The sequence below is a fragment of the Aulonocara stuartgranti genome (genome assembly GCF_965226115.1).
Source record: "Aulonocara stuartgranti genome assembly, chromosome: 3".
NCBI classification, from domain to species: domain Eukaryota; kingdom Metazoa; phylum Chordata; class Actinopteri; order Cichliformes; family Cichlidae; genus Aulonocara; species Aulonocara stuartgranti.
Window position 1 is genome coordinate 40,432,048 of NC_138941.1, and position 12,161 is coordinate 40,444,208.

The following is a 12,161-nucleotide window of genomic DNA, read 5'->3' on the forward strand; positions in this document are numbered from 1 at the left end:
TGGGATAACTGCTAACACATTTTTTTCAAGCATAAAGGTCAAAAGGGGGGAATGTTAGATTTTGTATTGTTGATTGTCATTTATGCTTAGAAATATTTAACCATATATGCTTAGAGGTGTATAATCAATTGTGTAGTGATAGGACTGTGATCTTTAGCAGGACACAAAGGCTTGGTGTGTATTCCACATTAGAATGCACACCCACAGCCTAGGAGCATAAGAGAGATCCTATCTTCTCTTTATTGATATATGGTATAGCAAACACACGTATATCTCTTTAAGTATAAGAGCCTTTTGTTCAGATGGACCCGCTAGACTCCTGGCACCAGCTTTGTGGAGTCTTCACAGGGTCACATCTTGACCTCACACAAATCACACACACACACACACACGCACACACACAGGCAAGGTACTCTTTGTGTGTATGTAGACGTCATATGTTAATGAACCTATGCATATTCATGTGACCTCAATAAAAGAGTAGCGTTACGGGGGAACGGACGAGAGCAACTGGGGTCAAGCGAAGGAACGGCGTTTGTCCGGTTCTCTCCCGTGCACGAGAAACATGAAGAACTTTGCCTACTTCGTGTCTTGCTTGCCGTGTAATTATATTGTCTTCAACGTTCCAGCGAATAGGTTCAAGCTACAAACCTATCAACAGTATTTAACTGTTTTTCTACATGATGAAGAAAAAGCTGCTGTGAGAAAGAGAGAAACCTGTCGGCACCACCCTTTGACTTAAATTGTAAGAAACAAATGTGTAAAAATACAAAGAAACTTCTGGCAGCTCATCATAATTATATCTATACTGTATTTCTATAGTAGATGCTGAAAAATAGAAACATTTCTGTTTACCTGCACTTTAATCATTTGCTGTTTTACCTGTTTGGTAGTTGTTGAAATGGTTTGGCCTGTACCACTAAACTTGCTGTCTTCAGAACGTCTGCCACCCTTCTTTCTTTCATATAATGGTATGATCACAGCCTGTCTTTGCATGCGATTGGTGCGCCCATCAAAGCACGGATTCTTAGCAGGGCTGAAGATTCAGCTCCCACATACCGAGGGTCCATTAATAACTGGCTAGCAGGCCGGAAATAATTGTATCGAGGGCCAAATGTGGCCCGTGGACCGTAGGTTTGACACCCCTGATTTCGAGCATTGTAGGAGATAACAGCTACATATATGAACTGGAGTAAAAACAGTGTTTCTTACCTTCAGCGTTTCCACAGATGACTGTACTGAGCACTAAAATAATGAATAAAAACTCATCAGATATTATACTTCAGAGTAAAGTTTTTTTTAAAGGCTTTACTCTGATTATTGATTATTGTAAATTTAGGGATGAACAATAATCACCAAATTTCTCCTGTTTGCTAAACAAGCTCTAAGCAGTGACTCACTAATTCTCAGAGATCAGAAACATTTTAATTAATGGTGCCTTTCAAACAATGTCAGACGTGTACTTACAGAAAAAGCCCATCATGCAGAGCAAAGAGAGCCCCATCGTCACATCCAGCCTGCTGCACTCTGATCCTCAGATAATCACAAACAGTTTTACTTTGCAGAAAAAAAGAGAAGTTGTGTTTTGTTTGGGTGTGACAGAGTTTTTCTACAGGTTTTTCTTCTGATTGGTCTCTCTGTGCTTCCTTCCCTTTTACACCAAACTCAAACAGCTCCTGTAGCTTTGACCGCAGCAGTTTTGTGACATGTTTTCCATCGCTTTAAGTCATATCTTACCAGGTCTTTTTTTACTCTGACAGCATCCCCTGGATCATTATCATGCTGCAATGTTACTCTTCCTGCACACTGGGAGTGAATGTACCAAAACCCCTTTTCTGTTTGCAGCCTGTATTTTTATATCTAAGTCTTTTTAATGATTTTTTTATATTTTGATTCTTTATCGGAGGAATTATGTGGAAATTCTTCTTTCATGCTGCATAAGAACATCTAGAGATTTTATCTGACTCTTAGCTGAAACATCATCATGCAGTGCTATAATAAAAATGACCTTTGACCTCAGATCTGTGCATGTTTTCACCTTGTGGTTAAATTCTATGTTTGGCTGACACCCAAACAGAGTAAATGACTCACTGTGTGGTTGAACTGAAACTAAAGACCTGTATGTTTCACAAATTAAATTAACAAAGACAACAAATAAATGTATCTTCTATTGGCACATCAAAGTGAATGTTACATGTTACCAACAAAGACTATGTAACTCTCTCCAGAGTCACATGCAGACGAGGTGACCTTTACTAAAGCTTACTGAAGCTGATCATTTCAGGCCTCAATAGTAACAAATGAAGAAAACTGAGTTACAGATAACTGATCACTGGAACACAGAGACTCTGGGTCATCACAAAATCTTCCATATGGTCTCTATCAAGGTCACAAAAGTTTCAACTTACAACATAAATGAGAATAACATACTGTATGATTCGACAGAAGTTCAGTCAAACTGTTTAGCTATGTGTAGACTGATATGTCAGAAGACATATCAGTCTGGTGTCCATACGAGTGGACATTATCAACATTTATTCATTATTTTCAGTTTTACTGTGGATTGTAATTATTTATTAAAAACTAAAAATCATTTGCAGAAGGTCAAAAACAGAGGAGAGATGTCAGTAGGTTTTTGTTGTGTATCTAAAGGCATTTTAGTAATTATTCCTTAACCCTCCTGCCATCCTTTAAAAAACTCACACCCATCACCCTAGGGACCATTCTCAGCCACGCCATAAAAAGACCATATATCCATATTTTATTCCACTTTAAATTAGCCAACCTTGTAAAACTACTTCTCCCTGAAATATTCATGTAAAGTTTTAATTATATTTTCGTTGTTTTAACCCTTCAAATCCCAGTGTTATTACATGAGCGCCCTGTGTTATAAGCCCCAAAAACCAAAAAACGAAACTAAATATTTCCACAAAAAACCAGTTGAAGTAATATGTGATTGTCATTATAAGTAGGCCTTTAGATGGACCAAAGATTGGCACCAACATACATTTTGACCTGCCATTATTTTTTTTGCATTTTTTTTGCAATTTAAAAATTAAAACTTCAAGGCCCTGAGTCTTCATTGACATCCAAGAAAAGAAGAAAAAATAAAATCATATGATGATAATTTGGGGTTGAAAAATAGCGTTTATAATGGAAGTCAATGGGCAGAAAATGGTCCCCAGGGTGATGGGTGTGGGGATTTCTGCTGCTCAGCCATTTTAGGCTGATTTAAGGAATTCACACTGGAATATTAACATTGACAGGTAAAAACTATCCTGTGGCAAGTTTGGTTATATTCCACTGAACACAGTGGAAATGGCAGCCATTTAACACATAGCAGTGGCACAAAAAGGTCCCAAGAAGGCAGGAAGGTTAAATCATTTATTTTTATATTTTTACTCATGTTGCCTGTCACGGTCCGGGGCAGCGGCCGTGTGGAGAGCGGAAGGAGGACTCAAAACGCAGCACTTATTCAGGTGTGAGGGTGATTTATTGATAATATCCAATATAAAGTGGGGATGGTAAAACAGAACTAAGGATGAACTAACTGGGAGAAACTACACAAAGAAATAGCAAACCTGAGCATGAAGGGAGAACAGCAGGGAGAGCACGCAGGGGATTACACCAGGTATGAATACAGACGACGCGACGAGGAGCAGAGGAAAACACACACTATAAGTACACAAAGAGACACTGGGAAATCACACACAGGTGGGAGACACAGCTGGACCTGATTAACCTGACGAGACAGGGGAACACTAACACCAGGGACCAACAGAGGGAGCACAAACCCAGAACCCAGTGTCTAAAATCCCAAACACAAACCATCCCAAAACAGCCATGAATAATAATGAAAGTAATAACAATAAAGAACATAAACATAAAGTCACTGAGTCATGGTCGCAGGACCATGACATTGCCATAGTAACTCTAAACTTGAATGCATATTGAGTAAATACACAAAGCACTGAAACAAACCCCATGTTGCTTCATTGTGTTAAATATTTCAATTTGGTCATGACCAAACTTCCAGTTCCTCTTTACACATCCTGAGGTTTGATAGCAAGAATAAGACATTATCACATAGCACAGAGCCAAAGTGTTTTCAGGAGACATTGAGATTCATTCTGTGGGCTGATGGAGAAAAACATGAGATCTCTGAGGGTTTTTAAGTGCAGATAAGCCTGCAGCTGCGTGCAAACTTTCATTCATACTTCACAGAAATACTGACACAGGGTGAAGGGTTTTAGAACGGTGGGTTGATGCAGGTTTGTGCATGTGCCCAGAGCCCTGGGGCTCTGTCCTCAGCTCGTACTGGGGTGGCCAACCTCTGACAGGATCAGCTGCCGTTTGGTTTTAGGTGATCTTTCTTTTTGGCTCCTTGTTGCTTCTGCTGGTGTGGACACGTGTTTGTTTTTGGGTCTCCTGGATCTTTCTCTGTTTTCTCTGTTGTGTGTCTGTGAAGTTTCTCAGTCATCCAGGTCATCATAGTCAAAGGAGCTTGCAAAGAAAAGCGTCTGGACTTCTTTAAGTTGCTTGAAGACGTTTCACCTCTCATCCGAGAAGCTTCTTCAGTTCTAAGGTCAAATGGTGGGGAGTCCCACCATTTGACTCTCTGTTGTGGTTTTGCACCCTCATGATCACGTATGTTTTATCTCACACACACACACACACACACACACACACACACATACATGAGGTCATTGATGTTTGTTTAAGTGCAGAGATGGTGCAGATAGACTTGCAGCTATTTGCGAACTTGCGGTTTCAAAAATGTTAACACAATATTTTCCATCAGCCACGTCTCTTTAAAAAGTGATCCTTCCTGTCATGGTCTGATCTAAAGGTCCGAGTTTAAAACACCAGTAAATACTTTGTGCAAATAATTGTGGTCTCAGTCACTGCAGTTTCAAATCTTACTGCATGTTAATTTAGTAAAACAAGCTCCTCATTAAAGTCAAAAAGGACAAGAAAGCACTTGATTAGAAAGCTCCTTCCTTATATATGCTGACGTAAAACAAGATACCAGCTACACAAAAGACTGCTGTCTGAAACATGCTGCATTTCCTCTTTCCTGCATGGCACAGATAAAAATGAGGCCTTTCAATAGATTAAAAATAAAATGTGGCAGAATATAGAGTATCCTTATTTTCATTGTACATGTACGATGAGAATAAAGGGCTATTCTATTGGCGGTGTGAAGAGGGAAGGAATGAGGATTTGACCCAAAATGCAGACTCTTAGAAAAGGTTAACTTAAACCCAGCTGTATTGCTGGAATACAAAAAAAAATGCAAAACTACAAAAGAATTATTTGAAACTAAACGGCAGGCAGAACACACAGCAGGACGATGAGGGAGACCGCGATGCAGGACAGAGAGAGATGCAGGCATAAATACACACAAGAACAAACAAGGGAGGGAATCGTAGCTAAGAGGAGACACTTGGGAGCACAGCTGGACACAATTTAAACTGAACATGATGCACAAAGCACAAGTGACTATCAAAGTAAAACAGGAAGTGTGCAAAACGCACATTGAGACACAGGCTGTGTCCAAATTCAGGGGTAGCATTCGTCGATGGCTGCATTTGTAGGCAATTACGTCACAGCGACGCGACGAAGGCTGTCCAAATTTGAAGAGTGCTTCAAATGCGGTGACAAATGTGTCCTTCATTTCCCCAGATTTGAAGGATGTGTTGGCTGTATCGTTCGTGGCCCACCATATCCCAGGATTCATTTTGGATTTCAGGATTTCAGTTTGATATGTTTTAGGGAACAAAGACCAAATGGCTTAATTTCTTAAAATGAGAGGAGAAAACGATCACCTCTTCACTGGGGTGAAGAATTCGGCCACTGTGGCATGGAGGTACAAGAATAAATCAATTTTCATATTCATATGAGTATGGTTTTATTAACCCTCATACTGTGCAGAACCGGTGATGTCCAGACGGTATTCCTCTTGTGTTCTGCTGTGAAAACTTTAGGGATTAACATACTTGCCATGGTTTTCTCTCTTCTCTTATTTTTTGTGTGTGATCAGGACAATTCTGGAGAAGATGGGCCTGCAGGGGAAAGTCACCCCCATGCAGACCCAGGACACGCTGGAGAGATTATATCTCTCGGCTGGCCTGGGAACGCCTTGGTGTTCCCCCAGATAAGCTGGAGGAGGTGGCTGGGGAGAGGGAGGTCTGGGCTTCTCTGCTTGGGCTGCTGCCCCCGCAACCCGGCCCCGGATAAGCGGAAAAACATGGATGGATGGACAATAACAATAAAACAAGAATATTTATAATACATCAACAAAAATAAAGCCTAGGATCCTCCTGGTTTAAAATACGGTCCACGACTGGGACACTCAGGTTAATCCTGCAGTACAAGGGTCTGCTCTGGTTAAGGAAAAGGTGGAGAACAACAAACAGTTTTAGTAGAAAGGTATGATTTTATTTATTTTATGACATCAAAGCATTATTGTGATTATCAAGCTTAAGTCAAATATACTAACAGGATGTGAAAAGACTTAAAATTTATACACTTCATTTGTGTAACTAACTGTTAGGTTTTATGTTGGCACAAACGGCAATTATACTGCAGCTAGCAAAAGCATGAAGCACCAGGCAGAACTCTTTGTGTGATCTTGTGCACGAGGAAGATGACCGAGACGAGCGCTGTTCCTGGAGCCCCAGTCCCTCTCAGTCAGCTCCCCCGTAGCACTGCTCTTTATTGTGGTTACATGAATATGCATAGATTCATTAACATATGTCTCACACAGGCATGCATGTGCTCAAATAATACCATCTGTGTGAATGTGTGTGTGTGTGTGTGTGTGGGGGGGGGGGGGGGGGGGGGGTACATGGATGTGTGTGTATGTGGGTCAAAATATGACCCAAAGCTGGTGCTAGGAGCCCAGCTGACCTCTTTCAGTTCTGTTTTCCCGTGAGTTTGCGTTTGGGTCCTATTTCCTGCCTGCCACACACCGATACATGACACTTTTTTTCTTTGTAAATAACAAAGGGCTGCCATGTTTAGCTTGTCGGATTCTTATTAACTCACCCTCGAGTTTTTGCTTCTCATTGGAGCATGTGAAAAACGAATAAGAGGCTGACGTGTGAAATAACAAGCTGTGAAAATGATTTGCAGGAAACCATAAAGTATTTCCAGTGGCTGAGAACTGAAAAAGGAAATCAGCATGCTTTCTAGAAACGGCTGTAATTCCTGTGAGTAAATCACACTTTAATGAACTGTTCTCAGACCTTACCATTTCCAGCAAAGGCATTTTATTGTCGTGGTACAACACTAAATCAGAATTCATTCTTGTGTGTTTGCCTGGCTAAAAAAAGTAGCTTCTCTGTGGCTCAAACTCAGGATTTACCTGTAGTCATCATATAATCTAAAAGTGTACACTTTTTGCTAGTTATATTACTAGTCATATCAACTAATATCATATCATGGTGTGTGAAGAACAGGTTACAATTTCCAGCAAAGAAATGTTAAATGAGCAGCCATTGTGTTGTAAATGAATGGATATTTTGTTGATAAGAACAATGACTTGTACTTAAGTAAACATTATGAGTCAATGACTTAAAAATTTAAGACAGTACATCCTTCCATCCATTTTCTAAACCTTGCACAGGTTCAGGTTGCAGAGGCAGCAGCTTGAGCAGAGAAGCCCAGACTTCCCTCATCCTGGTCACCTCTTCCAGCTCATCAAGGTCCTGGGTCTGCCCTGGGGCTTTCTCCTGGTAGGACATTCCCAGAATATATTCCCTGGGAGTCATCCAAGGGGCACAGTCAGATGCCCGAAACACCCCAACCAGCTCCTTTTAATGTTGAGGAGCAACATTAAAGCTCCCTCCCCCTCCTCACCCCAGAGATGGGGTTCCTCACTCGATCTCTAAAGGAGAGCCCAGCAAGGAATCGTATTTCTGCTGCTTGTATCCACAACCTTATTCTTTCGGTCACTACCCACAGCTTGTGACCATGGGTAAGGGTAGGAATGTAGACTGACGGTAAATTCCGCTCAACTCTCTCTTCATCACAACAGATCTCGAACCGCCACCTTATGAAGGTTGAGGTGTTTGTGCGCTCCAGTGATCCTGGGAACTAAGTTGTCAGGAGCAATCTGCCCCTGGTAGGGTCACCCGTGCAGATCCTGGGTGAGGGGCCAGACAAAGTGATTCAGGCAACCTCTATGCAGCATAATAAATCACAGGTCCAGCGTACCACGCCTGGGGCATGGTTAATTGGGTCCTACTCTGGAGTCAGGCTGGGTAGTACAGTTGGTGGCTGAACCTTAACCCATGGGGTCCATATTGTTCAGTGGTCTGTGGATCAGGTACCAGTCAGAGCTGGCGGTCCTGGTGCTCCGATCTAAAACTGGTTAAGTAATATAATAATAATAAAAATAAGACAAATCTATAAAACACTAAATATATTTAGTATAAATCTAATAAATCTAAAGTGGCCTGCATCTGGGTGCATGTAGTAACATTTTTTTGATGACCTTCAACTCTTCTTAAGCAACACTTTATTCGTGCAGTGCAAAACCAAAAGATCATATCAAGTCTCAATCCTATACTGCATGACCAAATATAGATGACATAGAGACATAACAGGGATGCAAAATATGTCTGGAAGGCTGCTTGGGTTTGGTTGGTATGACTCCAAAATAAACAACTTCCCCAAATGGCTGCTCTCCGGGGTGTTTAAAGCATTTAGAAAACCCCTCAGCTTATGCACGATTGTTATTTATGATCTAAGATCAGCGTTTAATACCACAAACACTTATACACTGTTAAATAACATGAAAGTGGATCCCTATATAATCAGATGGTTGTTTGGCTATTTTCATTAAAAAAAACAACAGGAAGTGAAAGTCAGTTCTGCTCGTTCACACATACAATTTATAAGAACAAGAGTCTCACAGGGCTGTGTGAGATCTCCTGTTCTTTTCATATTTTATTTTAAAAAATTGTGGAAATCAGAAGGGATTGTGCAGTGGTATAAGAAACACACCTTTGTGTTAAATATAAAGAAAAATAATCGTCATATTTATAACGATCATTGATGAAAGATCTATTGGAGATCTCAGCCTGGTTTCAATGACTGGAGAGAAGTTTAAACAAGTGACAACATTTCAGTGTTTAGTCTTCCCTGCAGGAGTCAAATTATTATCAATACAATTGCTGAATCATTATGGGTGAAATTGTGGGTGAGTGTTTGTATGTTTGTTTTATTTTGCATGATGCGTTTCCCTAAGTTACTCTGAATGGAGACAATAAAAGTTTATCTAATGTGATGACAGAGATGTTGAGCTTTTTAGAGTTTCATTCTGATGGAGAAAATATAAAATACTAATTTAATTAGAGAACAAAAACCAAGAATATTGTTTGAATCTTTGGAGACTAAAATCATCTGAAATTCTCAGTTTTGTTTGTTTTGCCACATAGAATTACTTCACATAGAGCAAAGCTGAGACAAATGTTCATGTGACGTCTAAATCATTCAGATCCAAGAAGTAAATGTATAATAACATACTCTGTACAGTGATGTTGACTGCACTGCTGAACTCTCCTGATCCAGACTCACACCAGTACACTCCAGTATGTGACTTTGATGTGTGGATGTTACATGTGGATCCAGTCATTCTCCTACAGTCAGAGAGTCGGCCGTCCTCAGAGAACTTCCTCACTCTCCACTCAGTGAAGTTTCCCTCACAGGTCAGGGAGACAGAGTCAGAGGTGAAGTGTTGCACTCTGTCAGGACTCACTGTGAGAGACGCTGCTGAATGAACATCTGGAAACAACATGCAGTGAAGAGACAAAGCTCACAGATGTTAGGATTCAAAAGATCACAGTGAAAAAAATAGTTCTTGCTAAACCCACCATAACTGCAAATAAATCTATGAATGAGATTTGTTAATACAGATTTAAATGTTGTGACTCCTGCAGCTGGAAAGATTTCACTGAACCATCTGGGTCTCTCAGTAATAATCTCACATCATCATTAGAAGCTTAAACCTGCTTTCCTACAGCTTGTCCACAGCGTGCATGTTTGTTGTTGCACAAGCAAATATCTTCACCATCAGTCATGTAATAAGATGTCTGACATTTGTGACCTTATTACAAACAGTCAGATTATTATCAGACAGTTTAACATCAGCAGATCTTAAATGTTTGTTGTCTTTGCTTCTGCAAATCATGACAGCACTTTTACAGGCATCATGTCTGATATCATTTTTCACAGCAAAAGCACAACAACATGAGGACTAAAGACCACGAGATCATCTGTGTACATAATGTGCTTCACAGGAGTCCTGCCAGCTTTACAGACTTTCTAATTATCAACATGAAGATTAAAAAGACCTGGGCCCTATTTCAGGAAGCCGGTTTAGAAAACTCAGAGTGAAAAACGATACTCAGGGTTGAGTAACCCCGAACTGTCCAACTCGGAATATTCGGTTTCAGAAAGGCTGATAACAATTAGTTCAGTCAACGGGAGTTGCTTTAACCCCAAGTTAAGCGCGCGCACGAGGATACATAAAGCCCTGATTAGTGGAGCACAGATTAAGCGAGTCACCATGGAGACGGAGGGAAAGAAGGCGCGGCCAATGTATTTTACAGCGCTTGAGGCCGAAATTCTGATGGCAGCATATGCCGATAACATGCAAATTCCGTGGAAAAAAAGTAACACAGCCTCAGCTGCAAAAGAAAGGGAGCATGCATGGCAAAACATAGCCGACAGAGTCAATGCGTGAGTGTTAATTTAAACATTGATCTAGGGATTTCCACCCATTTAACACGTTATTTTATTTTATTTTTTATTTCATACATTTTATTTTGTGATGTGATGTGAGTGCAGGTGCAACCCAACAGGCCCCAAATGTTCCTGGCAGCAAGTAAAAATGAAATATAAAAATATAGTCCAAACAGGTAAGGTGTAATTGTATTATGAGCCATAGTGCTTGGTCTGTTTGTCCTATGTAAATCAATTGCAGTTAGAGGCTACATTAATTTTCTTTCTGTAAGCACTTATTGAAATTATCTGAGCACATTACAAGTACATATTTGCTTACTCTGTATGCTCAAATGTGGCCCGTTATAGCCAACAGAAAAAAAGCGGAGGCCCGAAAAACAGGTGGGGGTCCTCCACCACCACCACTCACAGAGGCTGAGCAGTTGGCTTCCACATTTGTGATAATGTTGGCAGCATCACATATGATCTTCACAGTGCAGAGAACACAAATTAGCATCCATTACTATAATGAAATAATTTGTTAGTTTGAAATGCTACAGGGAACTATGTACCTGTACATTAATGCTGTGGAAAGACTTCCTGTTCACATAGTCTCCTTCATTTACTGAAGGAGCAATGATTGGAATGTGAGTGCCATCTATACAGCCAATCACGCCTGGGAACCGTGAGAATAAATGTAAAATTTAAGTAGTAGTTCAAATATCACCACATCATGAATTAAGTTTCGTTCATCCTGATACCTGCAATTTTGTGGCATCCCTCTTTGATAAATCTTGTGGGTCTATGACCGGGGAACACCACAAACGAGTACAGGAGACGTTTCAGTGCAACTGTAACATTCCTGACTGCCCGACAGACGGTAGCCTTGGAAACGTGCTCAGCGTCACCAATATTATACAGAAAGCTCCCGTTTGCAAAAAACCGAAGTGCGATACAAATAATATGTACAGAACTGAGAGCATGTCCGCGATGTGTCACATGAGCAATATTAGGCCTGAGGATGTTATTCAAATAAATTATAGATTGTGCTGAAAAACGGTAACGTTCACACAGGAAATCATCAGGAAATGATAAAATGTCCAAACGCGCTCTAATCACTCTCTCCCGGCGGAGAGCTCTGCGGAGAATTTGGGCTTCAACATCTACTGGCTCTTCAAGGAAGGGGCACGCCATGTCTGACACTTCCTACAGTCAGGTTTCCGACAAAGAGGCGGAGAAAGTCAGGGTTAGTTGAAGTAAACCTGCTAGGGGGCAGGTTAGCTTCACGGAGTGTGTTGTCATAGTAACTCGCTCAGAATTAATCTAAACTCGCTTTGTGAAACCGAAAACCCAGAGTTTTCGTTAACTCAGGGTATACTTACTCAGAGTTTGCACTAAACCGGCTTCCTGAAATAGGGCCCTGGAGACAA

The 12,161-nt window shown here is 40.7% G+C and overlaps 1 protein-coding gene across 1 annotated transcript in view; it reads right to left on the minus strand.

Moving 5' to 3' along the window:
• Positions 1-1,532, minus strand: part of LOC309703057 (low affinity immunoglobulin gamma Fc region receptor III-A-like) — a gene marked incomplete at its 3' end in the record, with an annotated part of 30,692 nt that extends 29,160 nt beyond the window's left edge. The window contains exons 1-2 of the mRNA XM_082527761.1: positions 1,468-1,532; positions 1,213-1,245 (exon numbers count right to left, since the gene is read on the minus strand). Coding sequence (XP_082383887.1) covers positions 1,213-1,245; positions 1,468-1,504 — 70 coding nt within the window. The 5' untranslated portion in view covers positions 1,505-1,532. The remainder of the gene's footprint in view (positions 1-1,212; positions 1,246-1,467) is intronic.
• Positions 1,533-12,161: the final 10,629 nt, after the last annotated feature.